This window comes from Trachurus trachurus (genome assembly GCF_905171665.1).
Source record: "Trachurus trachurus genome assembly, chromosome: 21".
NCBI lineage: Eukaryota > Metazoa > Chordata > Actinopteri > Carangiformes > Carangidae > Trachurus > Trachurus trachurus.
In genome coordinates this window covers 26338290-26362277 of record NC_139899.1, presented here as the reverse complement: position 1 = coordinate 26362277, position 23988 = coordinate 26338290, and the positions used below count along the sequence as shown (strand labels likewise).

Here is a 23988-nt window from a genome sequence, read left to right as displayed (position 1 = left end):
GGAAGGGAGGGAGGGAAAAAGGATTGTGGAAAGAAGGAAGGGAAAAAGGAAGGAAATAAAGATGGATGGAGGGAACAGAGTGGGTCAAAAAAGGAAGGAAGAGAGGGAAAAAGGATTGTGGAAAGAAGGAAGGGAAAAAGGAAGGAAAGAAAGATGGAGGGAGGGAACAGATTTGTTCTAGGAAGGAAGGAAGAAAAAGGAAGGAAATATAGATGGATGGCGGGAACAGATTTGGTCAAGGAAGGAAGGAGGGGTGGGAGGGAAAAAGGATTGTGGAAAAGAAGGAAGGGAAAAAGGAAGGAAATAAAGATGGAGGGAGGGAACAGATTCATTCTAGGAAGGAAGGGAGAAATGAAGGGGAAAAGGAAGGATTGCGGAAGGGAACAGAAGGACGACAGGAGAGTTAAAATAGATTTTCTTCATTCCTTCTGACCAGTTCAGCTTCTGTTTCATTAACATCTGTCAAAGCTTCTTCTTCTCTGTGCTTCATAAAGATAAACGTAGCTCAGCGCTAAAATGCTAACTGAGAGCTTAATTCTTTTTCACTGCTGTTTATTCCTTTTATTTCTCCTTTGTATGACTCCTTTACTTTCTATAACTTGGTACCTTCTCTCCTTCACTTTCAATCTCTCTAACATGCTGTTTCTTCCTCTCCTCCTCCTCCTCCTCTTCCTCCTCTCTCAGTCTTCATCCTTGCTAACGTCCCTACAGTCCTCCTCTGAGGTGCCCAGCGCTGCAGAGCTGGTTAGCGCCATAGAAAAACTGGTTAAAACCAAGATGGTGAGTGTGTGTGTTGAGTGTGTGTGCATGCATCATGTGGCAAAGTGGTTTTGTCACAACAAATCCAAAAATACATGATGTGCAGACCCTCTGTCTCCATCATCGGGCCTACTGTACATCATGTGTGAGTCGCTCTGCGCTCATGTCACACAAATTGTGATTGTGTGTCGTGCATGTCGGGGAACTCATCTGTTGTGCTGTGTTAGATGTTAACATGTTCGTCTAGTAGTGTTTGTGTCGTTGGCTCGACCGTGCTTTGTGCCTACATGTGTTTCTTTGTGCCCACACACAGTTTGTGCAGTGATGTAATGTGAGGATTTGGTACAAAAGAGGTGAAACTGAGGTTTTTATTGTTATTTTGCAGAGGAGAAGAAAAGAAAAGAAAAAATAGTTGCATCATTGTTTTTTTTAAAGACTCCAAAAGCATGATCTCTGATCTGCCTGGTTTTACTTGCAAATAACAAAATGTGTGAAGTAAAAACACAAGTTCACAAAGTGCTTGACAAAACAACATATAAGAGACAAGTCACAAGTGCCATAAAATGGGCCGCCCAAGCAAAACATCAACATTAACACAGGCAATACGAGAACCCAACAACAAATTGAGACCAGGAGGACTTGAATTAAAATACAGGATGCAGTTAATTAGTTAAAATACATAAAAGGAGATAGGATAAGATAAGAAAAGATAGGATAAAAGAAACAGAAGGCTTGAAGTAAAACTAGAAACAACTGTGAGATAAAATAGATGATAGGAGTCTCTTAAGTGTTTGAGAACCTACACTACTATGTTGTCATGTCATTATTATTGTGAAGTTAAAACACACTGGAATATCAGGCAAAGCAGAGTGGGACGTTGTCACTGTGTCTTTATTAGACTGAGGGTAATTTCCACTTGTTCCTTATGGCTTTATAATGTAACACTGAGCTTGTGCTGCCCTCTGCTGTCATGACTCATCTCTTTACATTGATGATAGCAGGGTTTTGTTTTACATGGACATTTGCTTATTGAGCATGTAAAGGTAGAAGCTGCAGATTATTGCACATATTATAAAACCAAAAACTATTACTGTATGTTCAAAGTAACTGTGAAAATGGCCAAAGATTTAATGCACCTGTAAACGCTACAGAAGAGCATGAAGGCTCTCTTTTTTATTTACTATTCATTACCTCGAACACCTTATTTTAATTTGTATTATTCTTTTGTTCTCTATGCACTATTTTGTTGTTGATGAATGATGACTGATTGTGCAGCTGAGAAACTGAATTTCCCTCGGGATGAATAAAGTATTTATCCATCTATCTGTCAACTGAGGGTTTTTTTTTTAAGATTCTGAGATAAAGAGTCAGAATTTCTGAGATAAAAAGTCAGAAATTTGAGTTTTTTTCTCAGAAATTCAGATTTTTTTTCTCAGAAATTCTGAGTTATTATCTCAGAATCATAGGAAAAAATCTCCGTTGTTGGCCCTAATGCTCTTCCATAAAACTCTGATCCACTCCTCTCTCTCCTCAGACTCTGGAACCAGGAGCATACCCCGGCTTCTCCTCCCTCTCTCCCCCTGAACAAACCACTCCTGTGCAGCCACGAAACCCCGAGCTGGAGCAGAGAGCCAAAGCTATGAGAGGACGAATGTGAGTACGACGTCTGCTGCTTTACTTTAACTCTCTCTCCTACTGTCCCTCCTTTCTGCTGCAGCTGCAGGAGGATACATGATAACACTGTTGTGTGATGTGTTTGTTCTGCTCAGGTTTGTTCTGAACGAGCTGATCCAGACGGAGAAGGACTACGTCAAAGACCTGGGCATCGTGGTGGAGGTGAGGCCTTGATTCCTGTCTGATTGTCCTGCTGGGTTTTTGATGATGATGATGATGTGATTTTGTCATCTTCACACCGCTGACCTCTCCTGTGCCCCCTCCTCCTCACTCCCTTGCAGGGCTTCATGAAGAAAATCGAGGAGAAGGGCGTCCCCGACGACATGAAGGGAAAAGACAAGATCGTCTTTGGGAACATCCACCAGATCTACGACTGGCACAGAGAGTAAGTCCAGAGTCAGAGGAGGAGGGAGGAGGAAGGAGGGATACTGGCAAACACCACATGTTTTCTTTTGTTGTTTGTTTGTCATTCATATTTTTCATTTTTTCTCAGTTATCGCTTACCTAAGTATGTACAATTGTGTTGTTGCTGTCTCTAATGGCATAAGCGTAAGCGTATATAGCAGGCATAGGCATTTATGTGTATGTTGAATATAATAAGTTCATACTGTATATACATGAATTTAGACCTAAATTAGAAATATTATTAATATAATTAGTTATTATTATATAGTAAAACCCTATTGCATAATGATATACAGTAGTAACCAGGAAGCTAAAAAGAGGAAAGGCAGTATTGTAATTAGGGGGTGGGATTAGATAAGTTCATACTTCTTCCCACTCCTTTCAATTATGAAATATATATGTATATACATATTATGTTCAAAAAAAAAGGAAGGAGTTCCACCGCACACAAAGGGGTCGTATAAACACTGATTTATTTAAAAAGTCAAGCAGCAACGCGTAATTAATTCCTGACACCACTGGCACCATTGGCAGGTTCCGATCTGTGCTGTGCAAGGCAATCTCCTCCTTCTCAATACATATTATGTTGTTTATGGTTAGATGACCACTTTTATTTATTTTTTTGTTTATTATTGTTATTTTTGTTTGTTTTGTTTGTCACATATTCAAATAAAGAATGAAAAAAGAAAGAAAGAAAGATAGATAGGAAGGGTGGTGACTGACAGCAGCCTTCTGTTTGTCCTGTGTGCCTTAGCTCAGTGGTAACACTCCTCCTCCTCCTCCTCCTCCTCCTCCTCCTACTCCTCCTCTTCTCCTCCTCCTCCTCTTCTTCTGTCTGTCCATCAGCTTCTTTGTAGGAGAGCTGGAGAAATGTCTGGAGGACCACGAACACCTCCCTGAGCTCTTCATCAAACACGTGAGTGGAGCTGAGTGAGCGTTGGGACGACTCTGAGTCATTACAGTGTGTTTGACCTGGAAAAATCGACTGTGATCAACTGTCTGAAAACAACTTGTGTGTTTACGTGTGTGTGTGTTTACGTCTGTGTGTGTTACAGGAGAGACGGCTCCACATGTACGTGGTTTATTGTCAGAATAAACCAAAGTCAGAGTTCATCGTAGCAGAATACGACACGTTCTTTGATGTAAGTGATGTAGTTTGGTTCTTCAAGTTACTTCGTTGGTCTTTGTTTTCTGGTTTTTAATTAAGATTTTATTTATTATTATCTCTGTGTGTTTGATAATTAACTGCCCAGATATATAAGAGATATAAATGGATGATACAGAAGCATCATGGTGTTTGTCTTGCAGGCGATCCAGCAGGAGATCCAGTCACGTTTGGGCATCAGTGACTTCCTCATCAAACCGATCCAGAGAATCACCAAATACCAGCTGCTCCTGAAGGTAACACACACACACAAAGGACCTCATTAAATTATAGAAGAGACCATCAGGCTTATGTGGTTATAACTTTGCAGAAAGATGTTGATTTTTATGAATAAAAGCAAAAGAAATGTTTCATTTTTATTGAGTTTAAGTGAAGAATTCGTCTTTTTCTTTACTTTTTCTTAACTGATAACCATTTCTCTCATTTATCTCGCAGTGAAATGTCTTTTTAGATGCAGCTTGGACTGTTAAAGTTTGTTAAAAATGCTACAGTTAAAGTTAAAGTTGTGCGAATCTCATGCAACTTTAACCCGAAGCTGTGAAACTGACCCAACTCAAACATTTCCATCAGACTTGAGGGAAGAACATTGAAGTTTTAAACTGTACAAAAATGAGGATATTTATAAGTAACTGAACTCAAACTGAGATCTGAAGTTTCCATGGAGACTGCTCCTCAGCTCCTGCAAGAAAATGTGCTGTCGATATATCAAACAGAAAATATCTCTGTGTGGTGGTGAACTGAGCTGAACCGTGTCCTAAACGTTTCCCCTCAGGACTTCCTGAAGTACAGCTCCAAGGCAGGAATGGACTGCAAAGAAATCGAGGTGAAAACACGACTGGATTAAAAAAAAAAGCTGCTCAGGTTTAATGACACGGTTAAACTGATCTCAGAGCAGCCGGTTGAACTCAACTCTCTCCCTCTGTCTCTCCGTCTCACAGAAAGCTGTAGGTCTGATGTCTCAGGTTCCTAAACTGTGTAACGACATGATGAATCTGGGCCGGCTGCAGGGATACGAGGTACGGCCACTTTATTTTGAAATTTTCTCACTCATTACCACAGACAAAGTAGTATAAATAATAAAGACATACAAATAAATAATAATGATAATTTAGTTTAGTTTAAGAAGTTTATTTGTATCAGGGACAATGTACAAAATAACATTAGTCTTAAAATGAGTTGAGGCTTCGTACTGGATTTAGCTTACTACTGTAGCTACTTTCCATCTGTAGTCCCTGGGCAGGTGAGTAAGAACAATAAAAGGATAAAAAATTGTCAACTTACATAATAAACCAAACATCCATACACATGTGCATATATACACCTACTCACACGTCACAAACATTCAGGTACAAAACATATTTCATAACAGAAGGAAATGGGAACATACAGTTATTAAAGTACTTAATGCTTTGACATAGTTAAAAAATAATTTTGGAGATTTAGGTTAATGCTGATATGACTGGTTTCTTAGGATTCATTTTTTGACTTTTTGACGGTTTTAAAAGAAAAAGCAGATTGAGCAAAGGCAGAGCTACCGCTACGCTTAGGGATGTTACAATCTCCTCTTGAGGCAGATCTTGAGACTCTGATGGTTTGTTCAGAACGGATTTTAACAAAGATTTTTAATGGGGGAGGAGCAACATTATGGATTATTTTTTATACTACACGGACATCAGAATAATAATACAATTATTTTCTTTTTAAAATAAAAACATAAAGACAATATAAAATGACAATTGTGACCAATGTGTCACTAATACATCTTAAACATTGTACCTGGATGTAAACTAGTTCAAGGCTTACAGAGAGTCCACAGCGGGTAATGTTTCTGTATATTGAACAAAAAGGTTGCCAGATCTTTAAAAAGGTTTCATATCTATTTCTCATGACATAGGTGATCTTCTCTAAGGGCGAACAGGCCATCATTTCTGATATCTGTTTTGATATAGAGAGGGAGGAATCTGACTTCCAGGTTAACACACTACATTTTCTGGAAAAAGTAAAAGCTACGTTTGTCAATAGATTTCCTTAGTTTCAAGTTTGTAAAAGACAAGAGTCCTGGATCTAATGGAAACGGTATATTCATGTGTCATTTTTGAGGGGTGAGGTAAAGTAACTCTGGAGCTGAGGTGTGAGACTTGACCGAGGTTGTTGATCGTCCTCGTTTTTCCCCCCTCAGGGTAAACTGACCAGTCAGGGCAAACTGCTGCAGCAGGAGACCTTCTTTGTGACGGAGCAGGACGCCGGCGTCCTGTCGCGCTCCAAAGAACGACGAGTTTTCCTCTTCGAGCAGATCGTCATCTTCAGCGAGCTGCTCAGGAAAGGATCGTCCACGCCGGGGTACCAGTTCAAGAAGAGCATCAAGGTGAGCAGGCGATGACGGGGTTTACATTAAGACGGATGTTAGTTTAACGTATAAAACATAGATACAAACTTAACTGAGATAAACCTCTTTTTGGGCTTGTATGCTCAACTACTATACGTTTTTTTTCTTTATATATTAAGATGTACTTGATTAATAATTTATTTCCTTGTTTTATTATAATAGAAAACATCCCATGTTTATGTGTTATTATATAAAATGCTTTGTAAAAGGAGAAAAAAAACATCTATAAAAACCAGTTGTCACACTGAAGCTGCTCCCGTCGTCCTCAGGTGTCCTTCCTGGGTCTGGAGGAAAGCGTGGACAACGACCCCTGTAAGTTCGTCCTGTCGTGTCGTGGCTCGTCGGAGCGCTTCACCCTGCAGGCCGCCAACGTCGACATCAAGCAGATCTGGGTCCGACACATCCAGGAAGTTCTGGACGCGCAGAGCAACTTCTTGTCTGGTGAGAAAACACAAACATGATGACTCATGATGATCTTCCCCTCGGCTCAGGATCCCTCTTCTGCGGATATGATTCGTCATATTTCATCTGTTATTTTGCACATTTTTTAGATATAAAACTTCAAAGACCCAAAGACCCAGCTGCTAGAGATAGTTAAAGGGATAGTTCAACATTTTGGCAAATTAGCCCATTGTCATAATCCCTATAGTCATAGCAGTAGGTTCGTTACCTTTAATTGTCGGTGCAAGCTATTTTTAGAACGGCAGAGCAGAGCCGTGAGCTGACATGCTATGAGGTAATAACAGAACGTTACGAGACAGAGTTGTTTTCGAGGCAAATGCAGAGACTGCTTGCGGAAAAACTGCCCCCGACGTGAACGTGCATTAGGCTTGGGCGATAGGACGAATGTATCGCCAATCGACCACCGGCTGAGTCCGTCACGGTTGATTTAATTTTTGGCGATTGTCTGGGCGATTTCTTTTGCATTTTATTTCGCCAAATTAATGGTCTGCCTCCACAGAATTCAACTCTAATTTACATGGAGCACAATTCAAAGCGTGCGTAAATCGGATCTGGCAGCTATAGTTATGTAATATGTATGTTATTCACACTGATTTCCAGCGAGTCTGAATTATTTTTAGAAGAGCGTTATGGCTGTAATGTTTTATAATATTCAGTGTGCCCTTATTTTGAAATCCTTGTACCGGGGGTTACTGTTACCAAGGATACGGAAATAAAAGTAGCGAAGCTCCGGACAGAGTTGCGGTGATTGTATCCACTTTATGAAAACACATGTGTCTATCACAACAACGGATTATCAAGCTGATTATCCATACGAAAGGTAGGCTGCCGGCTCTCACGGCCCGGACTTCTGCCAATAGTTTTTTTTTTTTTTTTTTTTTTTTGAGGGTGTGTGTGAGTGTGTGTGCGCCGAGCGGACCCGTCTTATAGAGACACGCGTCTATGGGACAGGCTTTTATTTAATTTAGAACAAACCTTATGCTCAGCAAAGATGGAAAATTGTCTAATATAATAAAATAGTTCTGTTGTTTGGATACTTTGGATCCAGAGCAGCATTCATTTACAAGTTTAATCAGCACCAATTAAACTTCTTCTAAATATAGGCCATGTAAACATTTAATAACTCGGGTCAGGTCGGAGTCGGACCACAGGCTTATTTTTTCTTTTTTCTTCTTCCTCACAGGAGCTGCGCTCACCTTGCTTCTCTCTGACGCGTCGGTGCTCTGGTTGTGATTGATCCGCTGCCTTGAATCCGCCCCACATTCCGTTCAAATAAAACGTTTTATGCAATAAAATATAATTATTCTGTTGAAATTATTTATCTACATACACACCTGCGCTCCGCACACGTGTCATAACTGCCGAATATATCGTCAACCGCCGATTTAAAGGGGTACGGTGGCCGATTGGAAATTTTTAACCTATCGCCCAAGCCTAACGTGCATCAGCGGTTTTGCATGAATTTGCCTCTAAAACAACTCTGTCTGGTAACTTTCTGTTATTATCTCATAGCGTGGTGAATGTGCAGGTCACAACTTGTCCACCAGAGCGTTTTGGAGTTGTTGGATTGTGTATTTGATGAGTTGATTTGATGAGGGAAACCAAGAAATCCCACGAGCCTCCGTAGCGTAGCTCTGAGCAGCTCGCGGCTCTGCTCCGCCGTTCTAAAAACAGCTTGCACCAACAATTAAAGGTAACGAACCTACTGCTATGACTATAGGGATTATGGCAATGGACCAATTTGCCAAAATGTTGAACTATCCCTTTAAGTAGAGGAAAAGGTGACCTTGACTGAGGCCTATTTTAAGAAGATAAGCAAATGTAGACCAACAGGAAACAGGTCAACAGGAAAATAAGATGTGTATATACAAACAAACAGGATGTAAAGCATGCCCTTATAAGGACAAACCAACCTGTGACGTCATTAAAGAGGACTCTGAACTCTCCGTCTGTGCACTCGCAGCTCTCCAGTCTCCCATCGAGTACCAGAAGGAGAAGAGCGGCGGAGGCAGCAGCTCGTCTCTGACCAGGAACCGCTCCACCTCGGGGACCCGGCCCGCCGCGTCCTCACACAGCCGCCCGTCGTCCGCCGTCGGCCTCGGAGACAAGGAGCCCGAGAGGGGGAGGAGCCAGATGAAAATGTCGACGTCCAACGGGGGCTCGACGTGTTTCGACCCCAGGGTGAGTTCCTCGGAAACACTCCCATCTGATCCAGTAACTATGAGCCGTGTTCTGCAGCGTGAAGCACAGTTTCCTCTTCGCTCTGTCTGACACTTTGTTTCCTGTCCCCTGTTTCAAATATGTTTATTAGGAAACTGATCACATAACAGAGAAATTAACAGTCGACAGTTATGTTTCCATGTTTTTTACAGAAGATGAGAAAAGTAATCCCTGAAAAAAGGACTTGTTTCCTGTCCCCTAAAAAAAGAAAACAAGGTTAAAATCTGGGCTACTGCAGACGTAGCATCACACTGTTTCGGTTTAAATCTACATACAGTATATTTAAAGCAGACAGTCAGCTGCTCTGACTCTGTCCTACTTTACCTGAACGCCTCGTGCTGCCTTCAGGAGCCCAGTGATTTACAGTTAAGCAGACCAACACTGAGGCTGTACAGTGTGAAAACCTTAAAACCATTTTTTTTTACTACAGCAGGAAATAGATCCCAATGAAAACTAGAGCTGCAACAATTAATCGATTAATCAAACAATAATCGATTATTAAATTAATCGTCAGCTATTTTTATAATCAAATAATTGGTTTGAGTAGTTTTTTTTTTCAGAAAAAAAAGTCCAAATTCTCTGATTTCAGCTTCTTAAATGTGAATATTTCTGGTTTCTTTGTTCCTTTATGACAATAAACTGAGTCTCTCTTTGGTTTGTGGACAAAACAAGACATTTGAAGATGCCATCTTGTGGTTTGTAAACATTTTTTAACATTTTATTGACCAAACAACTGATCGATTAATCGTTTAAATAATCGACAGATTAGTTGATAATGAAAATAATCGTTAGTTGCAGCCCTAATGAAAACATCTGTAGATGATCCACAGCAACCAGGACCAAGTAGTAGAGGTGAACACCTAACAAGGTCATTAGAGGTTTTTTTTTTATGTCTTTATCAGTTTGACAGTCAACAATGATTAAATGAACAGTTATCTGGTTCGGAGGAGCTTGTTTTGTTTAGTTTTGTAGTGAGTGAAGCAGGAGCAGTGACTTGTTTTGTTTTGTTCACCTCCTCTGGTCAGATCTCTCACCTTCCCACCGTGATGTACAAGTGTGTTTACAGGTGTAATGTGACTCAGTTCTGCTCACAACAGGATCATAACACTTGTTTTATTTTTTTCTTTCACTGTTGAAGCCTCAGTCTGACTCTTAAAGCGCTGATCAGATCAGTTATTGATCCAAACTAATAAACAGCTCGTTTTGAATCAGTTTTTTTGTTTTGCTTTGTTTATATGATTAGCATTTAACCCCCCCTCCAAAAAAAAAAAAGAGATTTACGTCCAATATAAACTAAATACAATGAGGGATGAAGCTAATTGAAAAGGTGTAGGCTGAAGCTCATGCTTATTTTGCCTTCACTTCTTCTCAAGGCAGTTGTTAAACTACATGGTCTGAGTTACACCGCAGGTCATCATCATCATCAGAACAAACAAACATTCAGCTTTCAGCGAAGAGAAATAAACTAAAAACTGGAGTTTGACTCTGACCTGTCGGAGGGGGAGGGGGAGGAGGAGGAGGAGGAGGAGGAGGAGGAGGAGGAGGAGGAGGAGGAGGAGGAGGAGGAGGAGGAGGAGGAGGAGGATGTGTCGGCAGCAGGTGTTTGTGTTTTCTGCTGCTGTGAAAACAAACGGAAGAGATGCTGATGCTCTGTTGTGGGGTTGTCACAAGAACCGATACTTCGGTACCGACACGATAAAAATAAATAAATCGATAGTTGCTTTTTTCTGGTACCGTCAGAACCGAATATACAACTTTTCCCTCAGCGAGCCGTGTAAAAAAACAACAACAAAAAAAACTGACATCGAGTGAGTGTCACGACTTCCTGTATCTGGCCCTTCAAATTAAAAGTCCTATAGCCTTTCATATACAGTTCAGTCACATTGATTTTGACTTAATTTTGACAAGACGGGGCAATGTTTTTTGCTTGGTCGACCATTTGGGGGCCGCCCTATTAAATTCTGTGCAAAAAGATGTTGAAGCACAGTTACGTTAAATACTTTACTAGTTTGAAACAGTTTTCAATAAAGTAGTGAATTTAAAAGTACATGGGTTCTGTTTTTTAGTATCGAGAATCGTGGAAATTCACAGGTATTAGGGCTTCGAGTTCCGATTACGATTACGATTTTTTTGTTAAATGACAAACTATTTTGTGTGCTGTTTGTGTCTTTTTAAATGGACCTAATGGATCATGAGAGCTGTAACTGTGTAGTGGAAAAGGGCTGTTGGTCTTTTTGGCAACGAAATCCTCGCTGGTCTTAGCAAAATGCCGACATGCTTGTTTACAGCGTGTGGGGAGAGCAGTGGGAGAGCGTGATGGGAGGAAGGAGGCAGCAGTCATTACGATAATTCAGCGCAGCCCAGATTCATGAACGGGGGCTTACCGTAATTACCCTAGTTAGAGTGAAAAATCGATTTTTACGATTTCAAAAAATTGATTTTTACATTTCCAAATAATCGTGATTACGATTTTAATTTCGATTAATCAAACAGCCCCTAACAGGTATTGGTATCGACTACTGAAATTCTGGTATCGTGACAACCCTGCTCTGTTGTCGTCCTCCCACCTCCTCCTCTTCCTCCTCCTCCTCCTCTTCTTCCCACCTCCTCCTCTTCCTCTTCTTCCCTCCTCCTCCTCCTCCTGACCTCCCTCTGCTCCTCCTCAGGTCGGCGTCGGCTGTAACAGGATCACAGCCAGCAGGACAGTCGTCGTTGTCCAGCCCACATGATGAGTCACACCTTAACCTTGTCCTCATTTCTCCTCCTCACCCTCTGTCTCCACCTCTCCTCTCCTCTCCACTGTGTCTTCTCCTCCTCCTCTTCCTCCTCCTCCTTCCTCCTCCTTTAGGACGGGATCGGCGGCTGCAACGGCGTCTCCTCCACCATGCTGGTCGCTCAGGACTACTCGGCGCTGAAGGAGAACGAGATCTGCGTGAGTCAGGGCGAGACGGTGCAGATCCTGGCCACCAACCAGCAGAACATGTACCTGGTGTACCGGCCGGCCAACAGCCAGTCGCCGGCCGCCGAGGGCTGGGTGCCGGGCAACGTGCTGGGCCCGCCCGCCGCCGTCGCCACCGGCAACGCCACCGCCGCCACCGTCACCACCAGGTCCATCAAAGACTCTTCCTCCACTTCCTCCTTCTCAGCGGCGGTGGCCGACGCCAACAACATCAAGTAAGTCCCCAAAACCAAAACCCGACACCCAACTCTCCTCCTCCTCCTCCTCCCACTTCACACTCCAGAGACTCAGAAGAACCGAGGCGACAAAAACCTCCGTCCACACGTTTTGGTGTTTTTTTTTTTGTTTCACTAACTCCTCACTGCCTCCTCCTCCTCCTCCTCCACCTCCTAACTCCCCTGTTCCCTCCTCCTCCTCCTCCTCTTCCCTTGTAAACCCACTTTTGGACCTCACAGGAGACTGTTTTTGTTGTTTTGTGTGTGTGTGTGTGTGTGTGTGTGTGTGTGTGTGTGTGTGTGTGTGTGTGTGTGTGTGTGTGTGTGTGTGTGTGTGTGTGTGTGTGTGTGTGTGTGTGTGGAGGTCAAAGGTTACAGAACTGGTCTCTCACTGTCCCATCAAGCTGCTGCAGTGACAGTTTGATTTTTCTGAGCCACTTAACTGTACTGTCACTTTTGACGGCGCCGTGGCAACTACATGAAAGTGGATTTCAGGCTTTCACATGAACTAAAACACACACACACACACACCTATACACACATGCACACACTTATACACACACACACACAGACACGCACACACACTGACTGATAGATCTCCATGTAAAACCAGTACTGAGGAGTTTCCTGCAGAAATAGACTGGATAGAAAATCTTGTAACTTGTAGCTGAGAAACCGTTGACACTCATGTGGAGCTAAAACCGGACTCTTATTTCAGTTCCTAACACCCTGCTTCTTATTTTTCTTTCTTTTTTTTACTTTTCTTTTTTCTTTTTTTTGTATTTTTTCTTCTTTTTACTGTTTTTGGGATAAAAGAAAAAAAAAGCTCACCTGGGGCATTCAGGTGGTCTCAGCCCCGTTCTCCACACGGAGAAGATTTATTTTGTTGTCTGTGGCAATCTACATATACAGAAATTTTGTGTTTATTCCTCTCGTTGTTGTTCTTGTTCTTGTTCTTGTTCTTGTTACTGTTGTTATTGTTTTTCTGCCTTGTAATTATTATTATTTTATTTCACGGACAAAGTTGGGATTCGTTTCCTCCTTCATGTTGATTTTGTTTATTGTGTCGGCAGTTCACTGTACAAAGTTAATTTTGGTTTTTTCGACTGAGGCTCTCGAACATTCCTGTTAAGAAGAAAAAAAAATCCCTTTTGCACTATTTAAAGATGAGAAAAAATATGAATGAAGTCAGGCTGTGCAATATGTTTCATTTAATGGCAACGGTCAGCATTGTACTGTTGGTAGTCTAATGATAATGATTTTAAATGTATTTTAAATATGTAAAATAAACCTTTTGGACTTGAGCATGAGTTAGAAAAGCGACGTGAAGGTGAAGGTGTTTTGTTCTGCGTTAGGCCGGAGATGATTGATGACAGTTTGTAGTTTTTAATATTTGTAAATAAACTACAACAGCAAACGTGAGACTGAGCGTGGCTGCTTCTGTGTGACAAACATTAAATCAGTCAAGTTATTGATGAATGAACGGACAGATGGACGAGCCTCCGCAGGGTCAGGGTTCAAGTCTCAAACCTCGTCTGCACCTTTTTCCCCTCTGATTGATTTTAACTTTCTATATTTGTTTTTACCGAAAGTTTATTTTGACCTTTTTGAGTTTTTACTAACCAACGGTTTGACACTCCACAAACATGAAAACTGAGAAACTGCTGCTGTTTGGTTCAGACATTGTCCGACAAACAACATCTGTCTGTTTTGTGAAGGTTTGAGGTTTCCTACGTGTTTATCTACAGGATCAGGATGATGATGATGAAGGTCTCATGAGTTATTCTACAACTTTGATTAACGTTCATTTGCAGATGAAATCTTTGAAATTCAACACCTGACACTTAACATTCAATTCAATTTCAATTCAATTCAAAGTTTATTTATAAAACACTTTATAACATCTGGAGAGAAGATGATCAAAGTGCTTTACTGCACTTCATCATTGGTAAAACAACTGATTTGCACAAGAAGTGGAAAAGTCAAAAGGTTTTGTTGCTTTGGAAGAAGATGCTGCACGATCTGTTTCTCTCTGTCGCTCTCTTCCAGTCTGAACTCATCTCCCTCTCTCTCTCTCTCTCTCTCTCTCTCTCTCGCTCTCTCAATAAAGTCGGACCAACTTCGCTCTGTCCTTCCTCCTGTAGGAACCAGAACAGTTTGGCTGCAGCTTCAGGCAACAACACAACACACACTGTAGACACACACACACACACAGAGACTGTAACAAGAATCATGATAGAAAAACTCTTTGACTCTTACGAGGACTGTAAAACTTAATGTGATAATAATTCATTAATGCAAATTCATAAATAACACTTCGGTAGCCCTTTGATTTACAGGCCGCTAATTACGTGATAATGTCTAGAAATAGCCTAGAAATAACGGTCAATTTTATAGTAATGTCATGTTTTTCATAAAGGCAAAAGGTCACACATGCTTTTCATGTTTTGACTTTTTTGGGAAAGGCCTGAATTTTTCTCTACCAAGTCCTTTGCAATTGGCCGTTATTTCTGGGCTGTATTTCTCGACATTACTACGAAATTGAGGTTTATTTCTAGGCTATTTCTAGACATTATGACGCAATTAATTGTTATTGCTTGACATTATCAGGTTATTAAAGGAATAGTTCACCAAAAAATGAAATTCAGTCATTATTGACTCACCCTCATGCTGATGAATACTCCGGAGTTGTTTTTCATTCCTCAAAGTGCATCTGGAGACCCGAGAGGCCGTTTTGTAGTCCAACGAAATCTTTATACGAGACTATGTTGGACTACAGTACAAACCGGCCTCACTAATGACTGAATTTCATTTTTTGGTGAACTATTCCTTTAAGGGCCTGTAAATTAAAGGGTTACCAAATACTTTTTTTGCTTCATTTTGAGCTTAATCAACCAATTGATAATATAGATGATATATAATCAGTATATGCATCAGGCAACAGACCCTTGTATCCATAGCGACAGAGACATGACATCATAGCTACCGTGTTGCCTCTGCAGCCAGACTGATCTGGGCCTCCGAGCTTCTCTCTGATTGGCTGCTTGATGTTTGTTGTCGTTCCTGTACCGTACAGGAAGTCTCTGTCGTGGAACACGCTGCGTGCCAGGAAGCGCGCTGAAGCCAAGGACGCCGTCACCTTTGCGGGGGTCAGAGGTCACGAGAACGGCCTCCTCCGTAAGCCCAAAGAAACCACGCCCCCTCCCCCGCTCGCCTCCCCTGCTGCCGCCGCCGCGGCAAAGGGCAAAGTGAGTAAAAGCAGGCCGACGGCGCACGCTGGTGATGTCATATTTGTGTGCCCAAACAACAACAAAAAACACCCTCCCTTCCTCACCTGCCCCCCCGCCCGCCCGCCCCCACTTGGTTTTTATTTCCTCCTCCTAACCCGTGTGTGTGCGCGCATGTGTTTGTGCAGAACGACAAACACACACAGTTGTTTTGTGTCTGACTCAGTTTTGACTCAGCAGTGATTCTCAACCTGCAGGAACGTAGACGCACATTCGAACCATTTCAACTATTATTATTATTATTAAAAACACGTATTTGAGCCAACATGGCCGCCAGTGTTTGGTTTGGTGCACGCAGCTTCTCTGGGTCTGTGTCGGTCGTGAAGTGGAGCAACAACAACTACAGAATCCATCCAGTTTTAACTCTGCACCAGTTTCATAAATCTCCTTCTATCAAGGTGTTACATGTTGTGACGGAGCTGAGGTGGTGAAACTAAACACACAAATGTTTAAAAAGCAACCTTTAATTTAATTTAAACACACGTGAACATTAGACGGTTGAGAACGCTGCAGGTGTTTGGTTTTTCTTTATATATAATTTCTTCTTATGTTTATGTTTTTTGCCCCAAAACCTCGACTGCACTGTTTGAAAAATAAACTCTGATTTCTTTTTGTGTTGTTTGGTTTATTTTCCCTCCCTGTGCATGGGTAGAAGTAGAATCAGTGACTTATGGTTTGATCTGTGTTAACTACTGTAGTGTTTCTTTCTGTGGTGAACTAACATGATGATGAAGTTTTTCATATTTAAAGCCTTTGAATCCTGTGAATGAAATTAATGATATAATAATCACCAGCTGCACCAGAAAAAAAAATCCAGTCTTTATTCTGTAGAGAAACAGGTTTCACACCAGAAACAAAGAAAAGAGTTTGTTTTATTTCTTCCTGCTTCAGTTTTTATTGCATCATGTGATCAAAGTCCAGTGTCGGAGGGTTTACAGACATTTCTCAGTTTTGTGATATGAAGCTGATATTTGTATATTTTGAAGAGGATTATTAAATCAGTCAAAACTAATTGAACTCAGAGAAACAGCAGCAGAATAAAGGTGGAATAACTGTGTCCATTGAAATCAGTGTAAAGCAGCAGGTTTATGATCAGTCTGTGTCACTTACTGTTTTTGTAACTCTAAGGTTATTTTGTTTTCTTAATAACTAACTTATCTTTTGGTTTAACTTTGGGACAGTATTTATTTATTTATTAGTACAACTTCCTCATTCTAAGTATTTATTTCTATTATATAGGAAAAACAGTCCTCACTTTCTGCAGCATCACTGATACCCAGAGGGGGAAGTTGATGAATCCTGTTCGGATCGATCATTGCACTGCAAAAACTCAAAATCTATTTCTATTTCTAGTAAAAATGTCATTTCAGGTCAAAACAAATCAAATTATACTTAAAATAAGTCTCACACAGTTTTTAGACACTTTTTACTTCTTTCAAGCATATTTTCACTTGAAATAAGTAGAAAAATCTGATAGTGGAGTAAGTTTTTCTTTCTTATTACAAGTACAAAAAACTTTTTCTACTTATTTCAAGAGAAAATTAGTTTGAAACAAGAGGAAATGATCTAAAAACAAGTATTTTTTAGGTGTTGAGTCTTATTTTAATTGGAAAGAGATAAGTTTTGACTAGAAATTATACATTTTGTTAAGAAATAAGACAAATATTCTTGGAAAGATTTTGAGATTTTGCAGTGTCTTGATTAAAACAGTTGTAATCAGTTGTTTGAGGTCTGAACTCTGAGGGAACGGACTCTTAAGAAGCTGATGTTGATGTTGCTATGACAACAGTTCAGTTTGTTGATGCTCGGAGTCAAACTACGACAGGTGAGGTCTCGGGTGAGTATCAGGAGAACGGCTTCCTTTGGTGACGATATTCATCCTCTTCTCTCAATCCTCCTCTTCTTTTACTCCCTCTTTCTCTTTTCGTTTGGTTCTTTATTACTCCTCTGTTTCCTTTTCTTTCCCTCCTCCTCCCTGATCCCCCAATCACACCTTCTTCTTCTTCTTCACACCGTCCCGTCCAACTCTCTCCGTCTCCTTCTGTTCCCTCCTCCGTTCTCCACCAGGACGTCCACACGTCAGATGAGTCGGACTGTGAAGACGACCTCGACCCAAAGACGGGGATGGAGGTACGATGATGCACCTGGACCTGGGACGACTCTGAGTTCATGACATCGCATCAGTTTGTCTTACAGTTTTCCTCCATTGGTTCGGCTCATTTCTCCAAACAGAAATTACATTCTCAAAACTCTTAAGATCATTTGGCAAAACACTGTTACAGTTCAGCACAAAACCATAGATCACCAGATTGCAAAAGATCGTATCGTTCCCAAAACAGTTCACTCATATGTCAAAACTAAATTTCCTTCCCATACAAATAGTCAGTCTCCCCAAAATGCATCGTCCCTTTGGCATTGTGATTGTGTGAGCACTGCAAGTCAAAATGTTTAGATGTTTTGTCACTATGGCAGAGGAGCATTGAAATATCCCTCACGTCCTCCTCTCAGTCTTAGCCCAGTGCTTCATTGACAATGGTTACTAGTTATTTTGTTTTGTCTAGCTAACAGAATACAATTGTGTATAAAACGGTTTTACGGAGTAGCTTCCAAGCTTTGACATCACACATTGCACTCATACTGCCAAGGAAATTGTAACCATTTTTATTCAAACACATAAAGTAACTTCCATTCATCAGAGTAAAAGGAAAATGTATACAGCATAATAGACTGTAATATTACTGGAACACATAAATGTTGTGTAACATAACAAAAAAAAAACAACGAAAATTATATGTAGCCTAAATAACTGTATGGTATTCATGGGATTATCTTCTGGAGTAATCTTGCGAATTGAACAGACTATTTTGCATGAGATGACTCATACAATGAAATGAGGCTGACATGTTTTGGAGAGAACAACCATCAGAATGAGAATCAATCGATCAGTTTTAGATCAATAAGATCTATTCACTTGGAAACTGTGCTAAATATAGGCTACCTTTGCTTAATCATTTGCAAAGATGTACGAAGACATTTGAAATGAATGAGAAATGGTGAAGTGGTTTGGAGGTTTTTCCATATTATTTTGAGAATGTAATTTCTGTTTCAAGAAATGAGCCAAACCAATGGAGAAAAACTGTAAAATAAAATGTCAAAAAACACGAAACGGAATAGAATAAAATAGAGAAATTTAGCACAGTAGAAAACTGTATTAACTTTGACCTCATCTGTTTTACAGCTGCTCAACCCAAACTTCATCCAGGAAGGTAAGAGACATGAAGAACTGATGCCACTTACTCATTAGCATCTCATTAGCATAAACACAGTTTTAGTGGGTGTTGATGTTACAGACAGAGCAGGTAATAAACTAAAGGTCTGAAGCTGAAATTAAAGTTCACAGACTGTGACCAGGTGCAGAACAGACTGGATTACCCAGATAGTTTTATCTATTATATACAGGCTACATTATGATAAAGGTTGAGTCTGATCGATGAGAACGGCCTTATCAGTGATGATCAATACCTGAAGCAGCCTCAGTTTCAGGTCAAATCCAGTAGAGCAGGGAAACATTTAATCATCACTTAGACAAATCACACAGAGAGTTTTTTTTAACTATAAAATATATAAAACATGCAGCTTGGACACTTTAACATTTGTTCTTCAGGCTCTGAGCTTCAGTACATTCAATTTGAAATGACATATTAGACATTTAAGCAGCAAGTCTCAGTCTAATTGCTGTGGAGCACAAATTGCCATAAGGACAATAAAAGTATTTTTAAGTTCAAGTAATTTGAGCAGTTTTTGTCAAGCTTTTTAAACCCAAAGGGTGAAGCTTCAAACCACAGATCATAATTAAAGATGGAGCAGCCACACTCCCAATTATACACAATTTTAAGCTTCAATAAAATGTAAACAGTGGAGTTATCTACTGTAATCTCTGCACAATTGGGAAGGTGGAAATTAGGTGCTTCATTTTCAGCAGTAATTGGACACTTAATATCTTTTTTTGGGAGGTGAGGGGGCATTTTTTGTCTTTACTGGATAGTATAATATAGAGAGACAGGAAATGGGGAGGCAGAGAGAGGGGGAATGACATAAAGGGCTGCCCGATGCGGGCTTCGAACCAGGGCCGACTGGTAGAGAAGAGTTGGATAGGAGCTGTGAGTCAGTGTGAGGAGAGAAGAGTTGTAGAACAAGGATCAAAAACAAAAGATAAGTCGGAGACGTCAAAGGTCACGAAGCAAAGAAAGACGAGCAACTGAAGACCAGACTGAAGCAGAGATGCCTCAATGAGACAAAAACGCTGCTCAGTAAATTAAACACTGATATGAATCTAATTAAAGCAGAGAGTTGATGCTGATCTATCTGAACACAGTGAAGCTCAGGAGCAAAAACTAATCACAAACCGAGGATCTGGACTGTGTATAAAGTGTGTATGTGTGTGTTTGTGTGTCTGTGTGTGTGTGTGCAGTGGCTCCAGAGTTCCTCGTCCCTCTGTCAGACGTGGTGTGTGCGTTCGGGGAGACCGTGGTCCTCTGCTGTAAAGTGTGTGGACGGCCCAAACCCACGGTGACCCTGAAGGGCCCGGACCAGAACCCCGTGACCAGCAACAGCCGCTTCACCATCGACATCAGGTAACACACACACACACACACACACACACACACACACACACACACACACACACACACAATAACAACAACACACTGTGTCTGTGATTATTACACTGAGTTGATCTGTTCCTCCTCCTCCTCCTCCTCCTCCTCCTCCTCCTCCTCCTCCTGCTGCAGGGACACGGGCGACATCCTGCTGAAGGTCTGTAACCTGATGCCTCAGGACACGGGGATCTACACCTGTGTTGCCGTTAACGACCACGGCTCCGCCTCCTCCTCCGCCTCCATTAAAGTCCAAGGTAGCTACTGTCTGCTGCCGCGTTAGTCTGCCTCCGCCGCTCAAACTAGTCCCAGGTCAGAGAAAGTCCCAATCCTAATTTGAGAAGATTCCTATAGGGAGTCCTTATGATGCTGTACTCACAAGGCACAGTAACCTTGACCTTTGACCTTTGGCGACCAAAATCTAGATATTTCATCACCGGGTCCAAGTGAATGGTTGTATCCAATTTAAAGAAGTTTGGTGAATGTGTTACTGAGGTGTCGTGTTCATGAAGACAGGACGAACAAACTGAATATAATAAACCCTGGGGCATAAAAACATTCGTCAGCATCATAAAGTTAATTCTTTTTAGTGTTAACATGATCTTCCATGTTTTTAAAGGGATAGTTGGTAGCAAATTGGTCCATTGCCATAATCACCAATGAGATAATAACAAAACGTTACGAGACAGAGTTGTTTTAGAGGTAAATGCAGAGACTGCTTGATGAAAAACTGTCCCTGAAGGCAACGCGCATCAGCGGTTTTGCATGAATTTCCCTCTAAAACAACTCTGTCTGGTAACGTTATTATCTCATAGCGTGGTGAATGTGCAGGTCACAACTTGTCCACCAGAGCGTTTTGGAGTTGTTGGATTGTGTATTTGATGAGTTTGATGAGGGAAACCAAGAAATCCCTTTAGCCTCTGTAGCGTAGCTCTGAGCAAACTGAACTGAATATATAGCAGCTCACGGCTCTGCTCCGCCGTTCTAAAAATATCTTGCACCGACAATTAAAGGTAACGAACCTACTGCTAAGACTATAGGGATTATGGCAATGGGCCAATTTGTCAAAAATGTTGAACTATCCCTTTAACAGTTGTTTTCCTGTCCTGTCCTGTTGCAGGTATCCCAGCATCCCCGGGGCGCCCAGTGGCTCAGGAGGCGAGCAGCACGGCGGTGATGGTCCACTGGCCGCCGCCGGCTTCATCCGCTCACAGCGCCGTCAGCAGCTACACAGTGGAGTACAGACAGGAAGGTGTGTGTGTGTGTGTGTGTGTGTGTGTGTGTGTGTGTGTGTGTGTGTGTGTGTGTGTGTGTGTCATCACATCTCCATGTCTCGACGACAAAATCGACGACAAAATCACCTTCAAACATCACATATCTAATCTGGTCATTAAACTAAGACAAAAAATAGGCTTTTTTTTTACAGAAACAAATCATCATTTCCTTTTCACTGCAGGAAGAAACTTATCGAGGCAACTTTTATGTCAGTCTTAGACTATGGAGACATCTTGTATAAGCAATATGCATCAGTTACTGTACAACCTTACATCCACTTGACACCGTTTATCACTCAGCCCTGAGGTTCATTACTGGCGACAGCTACAACACTCATCACTGTGACTTGTATTCCAAAGTTGGATGGCACCTCATTATCTACCAGGCGTGATCGACACTGGATTTTATTTATTTTTAAAGCTCTCACTGGTCTTTTACCATCTTATATTAACTCGCTAGTATCTTTTAATGCAGGTCTCTATCGCACACGCTCAAAAGACTGGCTCACACTGCAGGTTCCCTCTGTCAACACCGAACTTTCTTACTGTGCACCTTCAACCTGGAACTCTATGCAAAATCATCTGAAACTTACCTCACTTTTACCAATAGGGCAATTTAAATCCATAATTACATCTTGTATTTTGCGAAAAGAGGCTCATCTCGTCGTAATCACTTATCTATCATGCCAATATGCTAATTAGAATATTACATGGTCAAAATATGTATCAGGCACCGGTATTCCTGGTCTAGGAGGAATGCAAAGGAGTAATGGTCATTTTAAGGGCCTGAAAAAAAACTCATGCCGATATTTGGATTTTTAGGGCTGGTGACAGTATTTTCTCATTTACAGAGTGATAAAAAGAGATATCCAAAATCCCCTCTGTAAAACCTTCTGACTCTAGTATGTCAACAAAATAAAACAAGAATTTTGAAAGGGGCTTTATCCATTTTTCAGATTTTGGTTCTGGAAATATATGCAAATTAGTGCATATTTCATCAGATATTGCCTCATTTACATATTTAAACATAAAATTTGACAAAACTTGTAATACAAAAAATATTTGTCTTAATGTAAGTGATAAACTTGGGAAGTTTCATGGTGATATCTGTTAGTTAAAAAATGTACCCTATTCACCTCTAGTGTCTCCCCGGGCTTCCAACCCATCTTGGACGCCATCTTGAAAATGACACCTTTCTAGTGGTCAAACTTTGGTAAACTTTTAGTATGTTATTAAGGACATCTAATACTATAATTCAACTATATTCAACTCTTATAGAGTTGAATTTAACTCCATTTCAGATAACATTTGGTCCCACTCGAAAATAGAGTAAAATTTACTCAATGGCCAGTGTCAACTTTTCAGAGTTAATTCTACTCAATTCAGTGTCAAAATTAACAATGGCATGTGTAAAAATATTTAACACTGAGGTTTGTTCACACTGTTCAGAGTAATATGATTACACTTTATATAGTTAATTTTACTCCAAATTTAGTTCTTAAAATGACACTCTAATGTGTAATAATATTTAATTTTTATTTCTCCCCAGTGTTATTTTTATATTTTATTATATCTAGGTGATATGTACTATACTACTGAACTGCTTTGATCCAAATGATGATTAATTAATAATTAATCAAATAGAAATAAAACACAAACAAGGTTACAGTAACAACTTGCTTTAATGCTCACCAGATGAAGCAATATGGAACAACAAAGAGAGCCGTGTCATTCACTCCATAGAACATCTGTATGTCAAAAAGCCTGGGATAAGGCAGGTTGTCAACATGAAAGACAACAAAATCTTGCTTTCTCCTTGTTACTTCATACACATGGGAATGTTCTTGAAAACTTACTAAATAAAGGCAGAGTGAGCAGCAACAATTTTTCATGTATTATCAGGACAGACTCAATCTGGTAAAAGAGAGGCATTTCACATTCAACTGCACCACAAATAACCAGATGCTGGTGGTAAATAAAACCATTGTGTTTAGCCCCAAAAAATAAGTTGGCAAGGGAAGGACTCTGTACCAAAGATGTAATGGGTCTTAAAGAGTTTGTCATTGGCTCCCACTGAACCTGTTGCCTTACATGGTAGTGCATACTTGTTGATGACAATAAAGAAGGTGTGGATGCTGCCTCTCGTAGGCCCCTGAGCGAGGAGGTAAGGCTGGCTGCTTTGGCTGATGTTGTTGAGATGCTGCTGTACACAGGTTCCAGCCTAAAACCAAACATTAAACAGCAATATTTAGTGACCAATCTCTCACAATAGATCACTGTACATGAAACTGAGGTGACAAAAAGCATATTTCAAACAACTGTCCAGCATACTTTTATGAATTTGATGAGGTGTTCCACAGCCTGACTTGCAGACATCTTCCCTGGCCTCTTCGTACCCTGGGCAGATGGTGGCAAGAGGTGAAGGAGCAGCAAGATGGCAGACATGTCACTGTCCAAGCCTAAATGCCAACAAACATAATAATAAAATAAAAAGACAGTGTAAGTGGTAAGAATATATAAAATATGA

General features: G+C 40.7%; 1 protein-coding gene across 5 annotated transcripts in view; it reads left to right on the top strand.

Annotated features, from left to right (window-relative positions):
• The window catches only part of kalrna (kalirin RhoGEF kinase a), a gene marked incomplete at its 5' end in the record, with an annotated part of 198281 nt that overhangs the window by 166131 nt on the left and 8162 nt on the right, over positions 1–23988 (top strand). For 3 of the 5 annotated variants that reach the window (XM_083997143.1, XM_083997142.1, XM_083997141.1), the window contains 19 exons: positions 685–780; positions 2294–2412; positions 2529–2595; positions 2715–2818; positions 3685–3754; positions 3894–3980; positions 4147–4239; positions 4776–4826; positions 4942–5019; positions 6183–6368; positions 6659–6830; positions 8815–9032; positions 11920–12245; positions 15322–15493; positions 17600–17662; positions 18771–18798; positions 20004–20166; positions 20323–20444; positions 21308–21439. In XM_083997143.1, the coding sequence (XP_083853269.1) occupies positions 685–780; positions 2294–2412; positions 2529–2595; positions 2715–2818; positions 3685–3754; positions 3894–3980; positions 4147–4239; positions 4776–4826; positions 4942–5019; positions 6183–6368; positions 6659–6830; positions 8815–9032; positions 11920–12245; positions 15322–15493; positions 17600–17662; positions 18771–18798; positions 20004–20166; positions 20323–20444; positions 21308–21439 (2347 nt within the window). Of the gene's footprint in view, positions 1–684; positions 781–2293; positions 2413–2528; positions 2596–2714; positions 2819–3684; positions 3755–3893; positions 3981–4146; positions 4240–4775; positions 4827–4941; positions 5020–6182; positions 6369–6658; positions 6831–8814; positions 9033–11919; positions 13668–15321; positions 15494–17599; positions 17663–18770; positions 18799–20003; positions 20167–20322; positions 20445–21307; positions 21440–23988 lie in introns of those variants that run through there. The other 2 variants (XM_083997144.1, XM_083997145.1) reach the window with 2 other exon arrangements.